General features: G+C 27.8%; 1 protein-coding gene across 7 annotated transcripts; it reads left to right on the top strand.

Annotated features, from left to right (window-relative positions):
• Nucleotides 1–11,254: 11,254 nt before the first annotated feature.
• Nucleotides 11,255–15,268, top strand: LOC115708701 (uncharacterized). Of its 7 annotated transcripts, none has more exons than XM_061107318.1 (3): nt 11,255–11,517; nt 12,152–12,777; nt 14,849–15,268. In XM_061107318.1, the coding sequence occupies exons 2-3, from the start codon at nt 12,224–12,226 to the stop codon at nt 14,916–14,918; spliced, it is 624 nt and encodes a 207-aa protein (XP_060963301.1). In that variant the 5' UTR covers nt 11,255–11,517; nt 12,152–12,223; the 3' UTR covers nt 14,919–15,268. The 7 variants fall into 7 exon arrangements, 5 of the variants coding, with proteins under 5 accessions (XP_060963301.1, XP_030492566.1, XP_060963302.1 ...); XM_030636706.2 differs by having other exon boundaries at nt 11,269–11,517; nt 12,148–12,777; XM_061107319.1 differs by having other exon boundaries at nt 11,286–11,513; nt 12,211–12,777.
• Nucleotides 15,269–17,842: the final 2,574 nt, after the last annotated feature.

Below are 17,842 nucleotides of genomic sequence, written 5' to 3'. Positions count from 1 at the left end.
ATTTCTGCAAAAGAGCAACATCTTTGAGAATTGGTGACCAGCTTCGCCAGTACATAAAAATAGACTAAGTGATGTTATAACATCACTTATAACATCACTTAGGCATCTTAAAGGACATCCCTTGGACGTTTTTACACTTACCCAACGTTCAGGTTGACGTCATTCATGAACTACCTTCAGTCAAAAAACTATAACTCACACAATATTGATTCGATTGACGCGATTCAACTTGCGTTTTGAAACTATTTCAATGCTCTATCAAGTCATGTCTCACACTCCAATTACAATTCTAAAGTTATCATTGTCAAAATTCACTCCAAGAGAGTTGCAAAAATAAGCTCCAGGTTACCCGCAGCAGGACCCCCTGAGCTCCGAAAATTGGTCGTCACCACCAAAAGCTAATTTTCACTGTCAGAGCATCATCAACGGTAGAAAACATCTAACTTTTATTTTTCTCCTATTTTTGTGGGCCTCCTTCACTTATAAAAAGAGCTCCCTTAGCTTCTTTTTTACATTCAGAAAACTACCGACAAGGTCAGAGCATCTCTCTCTAGAAATTAGAGTTTGAACATCTTACTCTGAACATGCCAGAGAGGCATCCTGCTCGGTTCCCGAGCAGATGTTCCAAGTGGAGTCCACGTGTCACCATTCCCGTGATGCCACGTCAGAGTGCAAAATTTAGGATAACAGGTATATTTAAACTATTTTATTTTTTAAAAAATAAAAATGTAATGATTTGGACCAATCAGGGATTGTCACGTGACAATTTACTTAACACTTAAACTTAGGTATTTATTTGTCGTTAAACTTAAGTATTTATGCTGCAAGTCACTAAATTTTAAATTAAAGAGGAAAATCTCACTCTAACAAAATTTAAATAACTATTAAAATAAGCTTATAATGATAATCATTCAAATTATATTATTATTTGCATACGAACTATGTTAGAAATAATTTATAAATCAAGAACAATTGAAATTAATGCAAATTAATGTTTCTAAATATAAAGACTTCGTTTTAAGCATTTGTAAAGAAGAAAAACAGAACATGAGAGAAAGAACTTTAAGAGATTGAGTTTGGGAAACACTTTCAAGAATTTTTTTTTTTTTTTTTTTTTTTTTTTGAATAAAACACTTTCAAGAATTTTAAGGGAAGTGAAGAAGAGTTTTGAATCTTGAACATGTGATGGTTCAAGAACTCTAGAGTAAAAAGAGTCTTATATATCCTTTATTTTTGCTCTTAGGTTAAAAACTCAAGCTATAAACTTAATCCGTGTTCTAAAGTTGTAATAACAAAAGTTGATGAAGATAATAGAACTCATGGAGGGAACTAGAGTAGACCATTGGTTAAGCTGAATATATAAGTATAAATTTGGGTATTGTGTTTTTGCTTTGAGAAATTATTTTCACTTTAGATTATCTTTCTTATTCTTGTTCTTGCCTATTTTTGAGTTGGTGTTGTGTGTTTCCAACATAATCTCACAACCTTCTCAATGGGTTTTAGGATTTCCACTTATTTTGGGTATTGATGAGTGCCTTCAACGACATTACATGAGTACTGTTAGTGACTGAAGAGTTGTTACTAGTGGTGGTTTTCCATCTTTGAAGCTTAGATCTAAGTTTGCTATATTATTGTTATTTGGTTTTTGTTTGTTTTTTTTTTGGTTTTATGTTCCAATTTTGGATTTTCCCTTATTAGGGAGTTTGGGTATGTTTCTTAAGTTTGTTTACTTATAGTACTTGTTAAAGACTGTCATTCCAATAGTGTTGTAAATACGGATTAGATTTTTTGACATGACACGAAATTGGTACGAGCTCAAAAGGGATGAGCACAACTAGGTACGAAAAAATACGGGCTTGAACACGACACAAGTGAAAAATATGTCCTTAAGCACGACACGACACTAAAAACATGAAAGACATGACACGTAAGCACGAATAGACTAGCTTAAAAAGCACAACACACAACAAGTCCGAAAAACACAACACGACATATTAAAAAATCTTATAATATATTAATAATAACAATAAGATATGAATTTATCAATTATAAATAAATTATAATAATAAAACATAAATAAAATATTGAATATTATAATTCTATAATTAAGACATGAAAAATTAAGATTATATATTAATTTATTTATAGAGTGTAATATAAAATTTGAGTATTTATAAATAAATATGTAAATTTTAATAGTAATAATTTTTTAATATGATTATTTGTAAAATTTTGTTCAAAAGTTATATAAATATAATTAAAATTTTAAAATATATATAATTTAATAAATGTAAAAAAAAAATATAAAAAAGTAAAGTATGAATTTAAGGCCGAATACGAAAATGAACTGGCCTGTTTAAGAAATACGAGCTGACGCAAGCAAAGCACATCACGAATCAGAGCACAACACGAAAATATCAAACCTACGGGTCGTGCTGGACCTACCCTTTAAAACTGTTAGCACGATACGACACAACCCATATTTTTCTGTAACATGGCACGACACGGTCCGTTTTTTGAAAAGTATGGATAAATACAAGCCGAGTCAGCACGATACGCACGAACTTATTACAAATAATGTTTGTGTCTTGATATGTTGGTCATTTGATCTTGTTGTTTAGCTTGCTTGCTCTTTTGGGGAATTATTCACTATTTTGACTTCATGAGTTATTGTATTAAACCCCTTCCTTTATTCTCTTCATGAAACTTTGAACTTACCCTCTAAAAACAACCTCCTCTACCAAGTGGCACATATATATAAATGTATCATTACTACTAGGTAATTTTGTTAGAGATTAATATATAAAATAAGGAGAAATAAATAGACAATAATAATATATATATTAATTAAAGAATTGAAATATAAATACAAAATAATAACATACAATATCAATAATTGAAAAAAAATCAAGGCACATTAAAAATACTTTCTTTAAAGCAAATTTACTGCTCTACTTGAATGATGTTACATTTTTTTTTTTTAATTTAAGTGTTTATATATTACAACTATATTTTACTCGAGACTCGAATCCAAAACCTTCAAGACACACACCCACCTATGGCCATTTGAGCTAGCCTCAAGTAGTTGAATGATGTTACATAATATGTAGACAATCACTTCTCACAGATACAACGATTATTAAATAGACAAATACACCACTTTCACTTCTCTACCAAACTCAAATTAATACCATTTTCACTACTCCAATAAATTCAAATTAATATTTTACTCTAACCTTAAGATTTACGAGAGGAAGACAGAGAAAATAAGACTAGAGTTTTTAAGAGTATGATACTTTGTTGGTATGTATAGAATAAAAGGAGAAGTCTTTTTTTATAGGTTTTTTTACACAAAATGACAAATTTGATAAATTATTTACATTTTTAATGTCAGGTGCCATGTTTTACTTTTATACAATTTAACTTTTTCATTTATACCTTTTTAAGTTTTGTTAATTACAATTATACGGAATCTCTTTTTCCTCTAACTTTAACTTCATCCCTATCTTCAATTGTAGAAAGCTCATCTCCAAGTCCCTTGCTATCAACCTCCTCTTCATCCCTCAATGGCTGCACAAAGTCCATCTCCCTCCCCATATTGTTCATCTCCATTCTCATTTGCTTCTATTAATTTGTAAGTTATTTTTTTTTGTTTAATTTTTCAAAAATATATTATTAATTTTGAATGTTATTTCAGTTTTTTTTTTGAGTACATTAATTGATGGTTGCAAACTTTTTTTCTGTAAATATATTATATTGGTGTTTGGATTTTTTTTTTAATGTGTATACATATATATTTAAATGTGTATAAAGATACACATGCTATGTGTTTGATGAAATGCCCAAAAGAATTGAGTTTTCACTAGCCTAAAGAAAGAAGACATATTCAACTGTATTTTTTCTTCTTTTTTAAGTTGAGCTTTTCGTAGTTCTGGCATAATTTTTTGTTCATTTTGGTTTTATGATTTAGTCAATTTATCTATAAATTTTTAATGATAGTGTTGATATAGAGTTGTGTTGGCGTTGTTTATAAGTTGTTTATATGTTATTTTGTAAATGCCTTCACTATTGATGTTGTTGTCCTGCTGCAGTTGAATGAAAAAATTTGATTTTTAGTGATGGTGAACTTCAAAGTTGATTAGAATAAGTTTGTTGTCCATTTCTATTCATTTGTAAGTTACATTTTTTTTTTCAAAATAGATTATTGATTTTGATGTCATTTCAGTTGCAAATTTTGTTCTGTAAATATATTATTATATGAGAGTTTGCATCTTTTTTTTGTGTGTGTATATATGTGCACATATATAAAAACACATATGTTATGTGTTTGATGAAATGCCTAAAAACACTAAGTTTTCACTAGCCTAAAGAAAGAAGACACATTCAATTGTACTTTTTTTCTTCTTTAGTTGAGCTTTTCGTATTGTTGTTCTGCTATTAATTTTTGTTCATTTTGATTTTATGAATTAGTTAATTTATTTATAGTTTTTTTTAATGATTATGTTGATATAGCGTTGTTTATAAGTTGCTTATATGTTGTTTATATGTTATTTTTTAAATGTATCCATTTACACATATTGAAAGTATACAAAAAAATATTCCAAATTCTTTCAAGAAGATTGAAGCTACTCTGCATGGATTAATAATTGAGAAGTGTATTTGGTTTTGACTGTATGTGCTGAAGAGCAATATCATTTAAAAAATTTTGTTTTGATATTTTTTTAAATTTTTATCTAGTGACCTTCATATGTGTTTTGTACGGGATATTGAACATTATATATATGAATTTGTTTATATTTTTAGTACATTAAGAAACAACTATTATTATATTTTTAATTTCTACATCAAGTATTGGTATAATTATATATATATTTTAAAAAAAGATAATAGTTGTTAATGGCTTTTTTAAATTGTTAACAACAATTTAGCAACGATATAAAAAATAACTGGAAATCTACAGATTTTGACCACTGAGACTCAACGTACAAACAACTCAAAGCAACATGCTCAAAAAATAACATATTTACAACTTTAAAACAACCGATAAAACAACAAATAATGTTATTACTAAATTTATGTAATTTTTATTCATATTTACAATCTCTTCCTATCAATTTTCCACTTAATTCAAAATCAACATAATTTGTGTTCTCTTATTATTTTCCATGTCTTAATATAAGAGATAATATAAATTTTTGTTTTAACATGTAAAACTCTATTTTTTTACTTATTGAACAACTAGTGTAGTGTATAACAATTCATAACAACTATAGAACAACATAAAAACAACTTGATTTTATATAATATTTTAAAGTTGAAATAAGATGTTGCAAACAACTTTAATTGATTTATATGTTATGGTTAAGTTGTTTTTTAGTTGTTTTTGTATTGTTATTTAGTTGTTTTGCTCTGAGAAAAGAAACCCTACATGTTAAAATCCACCTTGTCCGAATTCGCCACGTGGCAACGACTGCTGTGTTCTGACGCTACAGTTTGTGAGCGTCAGACAACTCTGAAGGCTTTGTCCCTCACTCGCGTGTGAGTCTCACTCGCCCACATAGCCACATGTGTGTCACACTTCTCCTTGCGCATCTAGGGGAGTTTTTCTACCGTATTTTTGTAAATAAGAAACTTTGAAAATAGTATTTTTGAAATTAATAAAAATATAAATGTTTATTTTTGCTTGTAATAGTATAAATGTTTATTTAAAGTAATATTAACCCAAAATAGAAAAAACCCCTTTTTTATAGACTTCATATGGAGTGTAAATAACAAGTGTGAAAGCAAGTGAAAATTCTACAAAATTAATGCAAATCGATTAATCACAATATTCACCATAATTTCTCATATCAATCACTATATTAACTATTATTATAGTTATTAACCAAATTTGCAATTATTAGCCCTTATCAATAGACCACAAATTTAGGCATTAATTTAGCATTCATTCACTAGTCTCAAATTAACTATTTATCATATATTTTATATGAATTTTCAACAAATTTTATAAATTGGTAAGATTTCCAATAATTAACCAATTATTTTTCTTTTCAAATAAATCAAATATAAGATATATTATTATTAAAATCCATTGTTTGATCTAACCCGAGAAGAAATAAGGGCCAGTTTGGCACAACTGTGCTGTGGGGAAAAGCAGCTGTAGCTGTGCTGTAGGAAAAAGCAACTGTAGCAGAACTGTGGAAAAAAGCTGAGCTGAGTGTTTGGTAAATTATAATTTTTAAAGTGCTGTGAGTTGTTAAGATTCTATTACAATAATGATAATATTTTAATCTAGTTCATTATAATTACAAATATGTTATAGAAATTTTTTATTTTTTTATATATTTTTAATTATTTTTTTCTATAGTATAAATTTATATGCATTTGATAAAAATAATTTTTAATATTTTTAAATTATATTTTTATCACTTGCAAAAGATAATTGTAGTTTATAAGAAACATAAATTGATATTATTTGTTAATAATAAAAATATAAATATAAAATATTTTTTAAAATAAAATAAAAAATTAGAAATTTAAAAATTTATTTATTTTTAAATATTTTTTCATTTAAAAAATATTTTTATTTTTTATAATATATAATAAATAATTAAATAAATTTTTAGTAAAAATAATTTATTATAAAGTCTTTTAATCAAAACAGCTTTTTCTAAAAGTTGGGTTGTACCAGCTTTAGCTTTTAGCTGTAGCTTTTCCATAATTTCTTCAATAAGCTATTTTTTTTTTTTTTGACGCGGTGATCAAAATCACACATGATTAAATAAAGCAGCAATCCACAATCGGCGGAGACACCTCCTCGAACCAGGATAGCTCATCGTCTAACCGAAGGGCATGCTTTGCCAAACCATGTGCTGCAGAATTCTTATCCTGAACCACATGGGACAAAACTGCTCCCGGAAATTTAGACAATCAAGCTATGTCTTCAGAACAGCACCACATCACATTGAAAACACCTTCCCATTATTAATAATTTTCTCTAGAGCTAGCGAAACTGAAAAAACAATGCAACACCAAACCAAAATACAGTTATATTAGAATGACAATTTTCAAAATAAAAAATAAAAAATTAAAAATAAATATACAAACTAAGAAAATAGCACGCAACTCATATCACTAGCTCAACAATACTAAAAAATAAAAAACAATAAAATTACTAAGAATAACTAGCCAAAGGTATTACCCTTTGGCTAGTAACAACATACTAACACCTAAATATAAATTGTTGAAAATCAAAATCAAAAAATTATATATAAAATTAAAGTTATGAGTAAATTCCCTATTCTTGTAGGCCCTCCAAAAAATAACCTGTTTAAAGTGAAAAGGTCGTTGAAGTAGAAATCATGAGCACAAAAGAAATTACTTCTCTTGCCAATTGAGCATACCACAAAACTACTCTAAACAAATAGGGACAAGCCATAAAAAGCACATAAGAAAAAGTAATGTAAATTCATATGAATTAAAGTAAAAAAATATTAACTAAATTTATTAATTGATTTATAAATAAATTGAAAAATAATTAATATAAAAATATACATAAATAAATCAATTACAAATATAATTAATTGTGTAAATGTTCTAAATACCCAAAAATCACAATTCACCTTTCAAAACTATAAACTTGTAAAAACCAAACTTAGAAAAAATTATATACTTAAATTATTGTTATTATAATTAAAATTGCTAATTGGCTGTCAATAATATAAAGAATTTTAAAAGAAATAAATAATAAAATATAAATAATAAAATTGACTTAAAATTATTTAAGATTTTAAAAAAGTGAATGAAATTAATACAATTACAAAGACATAATTGACGCACAAATCAACCTGTCAATTACTAAATATAAAAAATCTAATTGATAACAAAAGAATAATTTAATGTAAAATCATTTGAAATGAGTACAAATTTTTATAAATTAAAATATAAAAGGTAATTACTTAGCTTAATTTTCTCCACCATTTAATTCTATCACATGCTTGGTCTTAAAAATAATGGTTTTTTTTAAAATATATATATATATAAATTGATTATTTTTTCCTTATATAAAATAGAATTAATAAAACAATCCTATACGATCAACTAAAATATACTAATTAAATAAATTAAGTTTTGGGATAATAAAAAAGTTATGAATAAATAGTAATAAATTAAATTAAATATATAATTAATAAATAATTATTCCAATAAACTTACAAGTAACTCACACATATACCATAACAAAACAGATCCAACCTTCAGCTCATACATGCCATTCCAAATCCAAAATTTTCTCAACATTAAAATTAAAATTTCCTAAATTTTATTGCCTTAATTATAGTAAGAAAGTGTATATTACATAATTTAGTACCAAAATTGCAACTCAATCAATACCATTAAAATCGGATTCCATTAAGTTAAAACCAAAGAAGAAACTTTCCTATAACATTTTATTCTAATTAATCTCTAAATCACCTTTCAAAATCTACCAATATCACATATATTCCAAATTAAAGAATAACATACTCTAAAAGAAGTCAAACTTTCCACAAATAGCTTGACAAAATACCTACCTCTTCTAACGCTATACCATAAATATAAATACATACGAACATATAATTATACAATATCTAATTGGACACCAATCTAATTAAATTGTAAAAACAACTCTATAAATATATTAGGGATCTTTTAAACTTGAAAATCAAAATATTTATTCTAATTCATAACTATCGAATCCATTATTACCAAAATCATAATTACCAATTCCACAAATCTTTCCAACTAAAGCCTTAATATAATTTCCTCATAAATTCATTCTTACCAATTAATTCCATTGAAATCCCACAAATTTAGTAATATAATTAAATCATCCTACTAGATAAAGTCAAAACCACAAAATTAAAATAAAATTAAAAGGTCAAAAATCTTAATTGTAATAGATACTTGATACAAATTATTTTTACCAATTAATTCCATTGAAATCCCACAAATTTAGTAACATAATTAAATCATCCTACTAGATAAAGTCAAAACCACAAAATTAAAATAAAATTGAAAGGTCAAAAATCTTAATTGTAATAGATACTTGATACAAATTGCATCAAAATGCCTTAAAACAGAAATCCCTTTTCATATCAGTAAAGCCACCTAACATGGCACAAAGAAACCCTAACAAAGGCACAATTTAACCACAAAAGGCACAGAAATCCCACTTTCCGTGGCACTAAACTTCTCCCACCTTTCCGCATCTCAATACTCAATGTATCACCTTCCGCAGCAAATTCCATTACAATCGTAAAACTAGATCAATCAGAATCATTTAACTAATTACACTAACATACATAAATAAAATAAAACGTCCCCTAAACTAAGTCTAAAAGAAAAAAAAACACAAACACTAGAAATATAAACAGGAAATTAACACATTATAGAGAAAAATTTAAACTCTGTCATACAGAAAATGAATGACTGGAAATCTACAAACTAAGTTTTTAATAAATTGAATAAGAACCCAAATTGAATTTCATCTTAACATCAAAACAAGAGAAAATTTTGGAGAAATATGAAATGGAAAGAGATTGATAAAAATCCCTCAGTATTACGCTCAGCCAAAACTATAAACATTCTAATTAAAATAGAGTATGGGAGTAGAGAAAAACAAGATCATACATATTCCTCCTCCTTTTTCATTCTGATGCTTAATTGATCCAGAAAATCAGCTGTATTTTCAAATCCAATTTGAAAATGAGATCAGATGGAAGCTTACATTGTGGAGGATCGCCAGATCAACCTTCCTTTAATCTGTTATCTCAAAATTACAAAGAAGAAAAAAAGAAAAGAGGTTGAAGAAGAACAAGAGGACAACAACGACGGCGGCGAAAGGAGATTATTTTTTTGAGTTAAAGCTATTTTTTAACTGCTTACCAAACACCTTTTTGTCACAGCTTTTTTGAAAAGCAGCTTTTAGCTTTTCCAAAAGCTGTGCCAAACGGGCCCTAAATAATTTGTGTTTACATTTTGTTCAATCTTTAATCTTAATCCCAAATCTAATCTATGTGGGACTCACATTTTTATTTCCATTCCTAACAAATTTTAGCAAGTAACCAAGCTAATCATATCCCTTATTAAAAAATTAATAAAAAAAAAGCTAATCATAATTCATAACCATTCTTTCTATTTTTATTCTTCAATACACCCTAAAAGTTAATAAATCTATATTTTTTCCTTAAACAAATTATTCATTATAATACTATTTTTATTAAAGTAAGTGCAAAATTATCTTTTTTTTCCCTACAAAATTATAAAGAAAAAAGAAAATAATAAATAAATAAAATTTTTGCACCTTGAATTATGATTTTTGTAGAGTTTTGTCCTTGAATTTTTCACTTTTACGAAAAATTCCCCTCAAACTATGCAAATTGTTACAAATATCCCCTCTAATTACATCCTGCTCATTTTTTAAAATAATTTACTTATGTAATTATGAGTTACAAGTATAATTAATTATAGTACACGGGCTTATATAATATATTTAAGCTACCTAAAATTTAATTTATTGACATTAAACATACAAACAATAGTTCTAAGAATACACATACATACTCTCATAATTTATTATTAGATTGTAATTTGTGTATTTATTTTATGTTTGAACTCTTAACTAAGCTAGATTAATGTTAGTACTGCGTGAACAATTATTCAAATAAATGACAATTATGCAACTGCAGAGAGATATTTGTAATAATTTTTATAGTTCAAAAACGAAAAATTAAGGGGTCAAAAATTTACATGGGGATAAATCATATTGGATAATTCTAAAACTACATCCCTTAAAAGGAGTCTATCAGTGCATTCTTTCTCTATTTTGTCATCTGAAAGAATTTTATAGTCTAATATTTTTCACAGTCGTCTGTGTTGTACTTATTTAAGTCATTTTGTAAAATTTGAAAGATTCAAAAAAATATAACACGCCGAAAATATGATTCAAACAGTTTGTTGTACGCGAGACTCTTTTATCCTATACCGATGTGAAATAGACTGAACCTTATTTTTAGCGTTTTCAAAATTTTATAAAATATCTTAAATAACAACTTAAACGACCACGAAAAAATTAAACTACAAAATTTTCTTAAATAAAAAATACATCAGTATAACCGAGACGGGTACATTATAAAATTTTTCAATCTAATTTATTAAAAAAAAAAAGGGCCCATGGCTATCATTTGAGAGACTATCCCTATCTGTTTTTTCCTTTTAAATAATTGGAACCATATGTAAGCTCACCTTTTCTTTTTCTTATTTTTTATTTTATTTTATTTCGTAATTTTTGATTTTCCAGTTCTCTCTCTCTCTTTCTTTCTCTATCTCAATTCCTCGGTCGGCGACTTTTTCATTTTTCGGGTCCATTGGGGTCGCGATCGGAGAACCTCTAACCGCCGTTTGGATCATTCCGCCGCCGATTAAATATCCGGCTGATCTCCTTCTTCAACTTCTAGCTTTTGGTTTGCTTTCAGGTAGGTACGATGTAATTCTCTTTCTTTGATCTGATTTTGGTTTCTTGTTTGGGTTGGTTCTCCAAAAGAGAAGAAAAAGTTGAACTATGGACTGTGGTTGTTTGTTTTCTGAACTATATGACTCAGCTCAGTTATATGAGCTAGTTGCATTGTTTGTATGTTATGTGAGAAATATTGAGATTCAGATATTGAATGTGTTTCACTAAATATATATATTGTTTTGGTTAGTGATGGCTTATATAGTAAAATAATAATTAATTGTATGATTTTAGTAGGAGTTTAAATGCTTTGGATTTTAGCTATTTTTTTCCCTATGTGGAGTGGAGTAGTAAAAAGAGCATGATTATTAATTCTTACTTATTGATGGAGCTCTCTGAAGATGTATTTAGTTGGAAAACTTGCCATTATGTGAGTGATTTTTATACTTAATTTGGGTTTATGATTATGTGTGGAAGTTTTATATTGTATGAACAAATGAGGCATACTTGGAAATGTTGGGGCTGTCTTGAATATTTGGTTGTGTCATGTTACTTAACTATAATGACATTTTTAATGCCTTAACATTTCGAGGATATGATCCAACACTAAATTTTTTTTAATGTTATCTTAACAATCTTCTGCGCAATGTCAAAAGGTAGATTATTGGCTGGTTCTTGTTGTGGAGGACAACTGTAAAGAAGCAACCTTTGATGTACAGATGAGCAGAACCAATGTTATTGGCAGTAGAAGGAGGAGGATTCTTCTCATCTTCGGCTTCTGGGTATAGCAAAGGTCTGGCCCTTCTTCTCTTGGGTCAGAAGAACAAGGACAAACCCATGAGAGTTGCGCCGTGGAATCAGTACCAGTTGGTGGACCAAGAATCTGACCCTGACCTCCAGCTGGCTTCTACGAAGAACCGACTCGCCCGCGGGTGTGCTTCCTTTGTCTGCTTTCGTCGCACTTCCGCTGGGCTTGACACTAAATCTCCTCTTAAAGTAGGTCCTGCCCAACATCAGGATGTCTTGCCAGATTCTCTTGCTTCTGATAGTGATAAGAACAAAGATCATGCAGCCAATACAGTTGACAGTGACGATGCAAGTAAAGTTTATCTTAAAAGTAGCTTGAAGAAGTCATCAAACACTACTTCAGTTTCTGTTGAGACTGGAAATGACAGTGTAAGGCTCAGTGAAGCAGGCAGTGATATACCTGGCACAGAAAGAAGAAAAGTGCAATGGACAGATACTTGTGGGAGTGAGCTTGCTGAAATCAAGGAATTCGAGCCCAGGTATGGCATTCTTATAATTTGTTCAAGGTTTTGATGCTTTCCCTTTATTAATTTATGCTTTAATTGTCCTTTTTTTGTTTTTTTTTTCTTTCTTTCTTTAGCCTTTTCTTTCTTTCTTTCTTTCTTTTCTTTTTTACCTGTTTGATTTTGTCCTTTTGTTAGTTGATTGGACTTATAATAAATTAATAATGTATGATTCATGAATGTATGTGTGATTTGTCATTGATCATCTGAGTTTCATTGGACTGTTTGCCTTTACCAAACTGGTGATTGTCTATTTATAATTAAGCATGTTGTGTATGATTCATGCAAATAAAAAGAAGGCTTTTCTGTAGGCTTTGTTTTATTGTTCACCATAGGTAGGAAGAGAAGAACAAAGATAGATAAAGGAACTGATAAAATAAAGGGAATGAGAACTTTGGACTGAAAGATAATTTCATCTTATATATCATGGTTGTTATGTTATGTGTTGTCATATGTGAGACAGATATAGAAGTTCACAAGTGTTTTTTTTACACAAAATTTTATGTTTTGTTTGGGGAAAATTGATTGTAGTTATGATAGGTGTCTGTCGTTCCATGTCAAGGTTTTAGTGTTATTGGTAGTTAAGTTTTAAGAAAACAAGTTATTATAAATACTGAAAACCTGACAAAAGTAAGCTCAGAAAATCAATAATTGGTCTGTCTGTGTTGGAGATAAATGCACCAAGGTTTTTGTTGGAATTGCTCATTTTGAGAATTTTGTTTGCCACCGTTGTGAAGAAATTTTTGAAGGTACAAAATCAATGATTATAGTGATAGAAAATGTGGAAGGTCTACAAGAGAAGTATGATAATAATGTTGATTAAAGTAAACAAAGAGTTTAAATGTGAGATTCCTTGCTACAGGAAGAGGTTGTATAGATTTATGAGAAAAAGCCAAGAACACAAAAATCAACGTGGGTATACTGTATATTGCGGAAGTGAAGAAGTTAAGCTGTGTTGGAGAATATGGGTAATATACATTCCATAAATCATGATATGCAATTAGGTGTGTGGCTAACGACAATGACAAAAAGTTCTTAATAGCCTTATGGTTTCAGAGTTATTAGTTTTGAACATTTTGAAATTGAGGTAAAGTTAAAAGTACCAACTCTTGGAGTTCTTATTTGAACCTAGTATTCCCAACCAAAGTAATGAAAACTAGGAGATATGCATATCCATGCTCTTTTCTTTATCATTCAACGTTTCTTATTGGAGTTGTTTCAGATATGGAACCATACATGGCATGATTGAAAATTAGTCTCTAGCTATTAAGGTAATACACTCAGGAATCTAAACCTAATTCATATTTAAAAGGTGATTATGTGTTCAAGATAATAATATTCTTCTTTTCACAAGCCTTTTTTTTAAAAAAAAAAAAAAAATCTATATCCTATTTGGTCATATTGGAGTTTTGTTATTTTAGAAGTTGGAGAAGAGCTCCATTAAAGGAATGAGTTTGTACATATATTGAGAGCATGATACTATTGGTGATCCACCTCCTATTTGTTTTAGCATTTGGAATGGATTGGTATTTTAAATACTAGCATAATAGCCTGTTGGGGGCATGAACTTGAGTTTGAATCATTGCAATTTGCATCTCAAACTAAGTTCTTCATATGTTTTATCAAAAAAAAAGTTCTTCATATGTTGGTCCAATTGTTTGTTTGTATTTATTTCTTATGAAATGAATTGATCATGTAAACAGTACTGCATTTCCCTTTTGTTTCATCATCCTAAGAAACACCAACATATTTCGATGAAGAAAGTCATTTAGTGTGTTTTTGCGTGTTCTCATTTTGTTTAGTGTTTATACCTTATTATCATTCCAAAAGATCTGTTGTATTGACATAATCCCCCAAGTTCATGATGCTGTTTCTCTACCATATATCCCTTCACAACATGTCATTTAGAAATTAATAACTCGTGATCAGAAAACCATGCTCACTGGCCTTTGTTCAATTCTTGTTCGATATTATTTTTGTACACATCAATTTCTGTAGTCTTTGTTTTAATCTTTGCTGACATGCAAAAACATTGATCACTTGGCAGTGAAGTGGACCTATCAGACGATGAATATGATAACGGGACTGAAAGAAGTTGTTCGTGTGCAATCATGTAGTTTGGTTTTAGTTGAGGTGACATGGGGATATGCCTCGGTTTTCATTGCAACGATGAAAAAAGTGAAATTACACAGCTGAAGGAGCTTGTTCATCGTTCCTCTGAGCTAGTCAGATTGATTGATTTCTGGATGAAGAAACGGGGAAACCAAACGAGTTTTTGATCCGATAGAGCAAGGAAATTTGCTTCCTATTTGTCTATATTCAGTTGCTGAGGGTTTTCAATATTTTTTTTCCTCTTGTGGGCATATTAGCCATTTATGGTTTTGTTTATTTTCTTAAGCTCATGTATGTGTGACTGTCTTGTTTATTTCCTTTGTCGTATTTATTGTGTTATTCTTTTTTTGGTTTCTTTCTTTTCTTTCTACTTATGTTTTAGACCAAAGTTTCAGTCATTCCCCTCTTCTGTTTTTGGTTCTCTTCTCTTCTTATATATAAATGAAAAAAAAAAAAAAAACAAAACAAAGCTGCTATGGAGTGTTGTTTTATTACTTATATTAAAAGTTCAAACTAAGAAATCGTACGGTCAAAAGAAAAACTTAGCTATGTAGCTCTTGCTGCTTATTGAATTTTGTAATAAAATTTTAGAAAATTCGAAATATTTTCTAACTCAAAAATTATATAAATAATTTGTTACACGTTTAATTGCATTTTTTAAGTTTATATTTTGTAGTGTTTCGAAAGCTATTATGTAATTAAAATTTAGTATAATTCTGAGTAATTATAAAATTTGATGTTTTTGTTCAGTTAGGTATTTATATAGTAAGTTTCAATGATATTCTTTAATTTTGGTCCCTTATGAAAATTAGGTATAATTACACATTATTATTATTTTTAGATTATTATTAAAATATGTAATACAGTAGAATTTCTCTATTTAAAAATACTCTATCCAAGAATAATCTCTAATTTGTTATGAAAAAAAATCAAGTCTCGATTTGGGCCAGTTATAAATAAGAATAACCTTTAAATTGTAATTAATTATACATTTTTTAAGTCCCGTATTAACAAAGTATACTTCTATATAAGAATAATTACATCTTAATAAAATATATACATGTATTTTGTAAATTTATTTATGTAAAATTAATAATTTTATTTTAAATTATAATACATGTATGAAATTATATTTACTCTAAAATATTTCTATTATGATATAGCATTAATGATTATTTATTGTTATTATTGTTACATTGATATTTTTTAGTTTTTTAAATTTTTTTTCTAGTGTAACTTTATTTAGTTATAACCTCCCAATTAGAATATAATTTACTTGTCTCAAGTGTATTCTTGAATAGAGGCTAACTTATTGCGAAACATAAAAATATGTAATTATTACTTGACATTCAAACACACATTATGAGTGTGTTAACTGTATAATTACTACCTAGTAATTACACTATATGATGTGTATTTGACAAAATAGTTTGTAATTATATAAGAAAATAATAACTTATAGTACTTAATATATAAAATGATTTTTTTTTTATTTATATAATGTAATTAGACTCAATTCTCATAAGAATATGAGAATTGGAGAATATAATTTAACATTTTCAATTACCTCTAATTACATAAAAACACGTAAAATTATATAATTACTTCTAATTAAACTTAATTTTAATTTTCTCTTCACTTTTGAAATGCGTTCAATACTTTAAAATAAAATATAATTTGTAATTGAACAATCAACATTTAACTAGAATAATTTTTACACGTTACCTTAGATAAAAATTGGTGACAGATATCTTCTTCTCAGCACCGGAGGTAAGGTTCATTCTGGCATTCTTTTATCTTGTTCTCTCTTTAATAAGATTAGAGTTAAGTTCTCTTTAGTCTTTTTGTCATTTTTTCATCAATGAAATCGTGTAGGTTTGTTCTGTTCTAATCAATGTCAAAATATATGAAGAAAATCTTTAAAGTTATATATGGTGTTGTTTTCTTATAAGATCTACCATCAATTTTTTTCTTTTGCATTTTAAATTTTGTATATTCTGTTTTTATTTTTATTTTTTTCTTGTATAATCTTGTTTTGATAGTTGTAAGAGGAAAGAGTACGGAGGAAACTATGAAGTTTTCTTCAAAGAATTTGTTGTCCGAAAATTTCTTGTTTCTGAAAAGTTGAATTGTTATAATGGGATATATTGTAATCTTTTGTTATTGGTTTGTTCTATATTTGCGCCATTTTTATGGCTTTGGCGCCTTACAAGGCTATAGCGTCTATTATATGGCTCGCCCCTAATTATTTAGGGTAGTTTGTTTAAAATTTTCACGACTTCTTGTATTGAAAATATAATAAAATATTGGCACAATAAAATTGCAAAATAAACAAGTTATGCACTTGACAAATTTTACTAGTTGGAATATAAGGGTTATTTAAGTTAAGGTATGATGTAAAGAAAATTTTAAAATGATATTTTAAAAATATTTTCAAGTGAAATAAGGTTTAAGGAGGATTAAGTTTAAATGATAATAGCTTTTAGCTATGGTTGGTTCATATTTTTAGGAATTATTAGCAAAAAGGGAAAGTGGTGGAATTTAGTATTCAGATTCTAATATCATTATTTAAAATTAATCAAGTCATTTAAAGAATAATAAATACGAAGATATTGTAATAAAAGGGGGTGGGAATACTAATTGTCAAATGCGAATTTATTGTGTTCAGATATATTTGGGAAGTCAAATTTTATGGAATTTGGTTTGTAATCTATGTCGTATAGGAAGGTATCATTATAAATGTTTTTATGGTAACTTAAAAGGATACAATTTTTAGAAGTTTTACAACTTGTCTTTTGGAAATTAAAATAGGAATAATTATGTCATAATAACTAAATTGGATTATTTTAAGTAATTTCAATTCAATATAGATTGATTTGATTATAATAAAGTTTTACCATAAATAAAAATGTATAAAAATTACTTTTTT

Source organism: Cannabis sativa, chromosome X (assembly GCF_029168945.1).
Source record: "Cannabis sativa cultivar Pink pepper isolate KNU-18-1 chromosome X, ASM2916894v1, whole genome shotgun sequence".
Taxonomy (NCBI): Eukaryota; Viridiplantae; Streptophyta; class Magnoliopsida; order Rosales; family Cannabaceae; genus Cannabis; species Cannabis sativa.
This window is presented reverse-complemented; position numbering and strand designations above follow the sequence as displayed.

What these genes read in the sequence shown, in the direction of transcription:
- LOC115708701 (XM_061107318.1), top strand. Translation starts at nt 12,224, where the DNA reads ATGTTATTGGCAGTAGAAGGAGGAGGATTCTTCTCATCTTCGGCTTCT. An exon ending in ATCAAGGAATTCGAGCCCAG is followed by an intron (nt 12,778 to 14,848) that starts GTATGGCATTCT and finishes ATCACTTGGCAG; the next exon opens with TGAAGTGGACCTATCAGACG.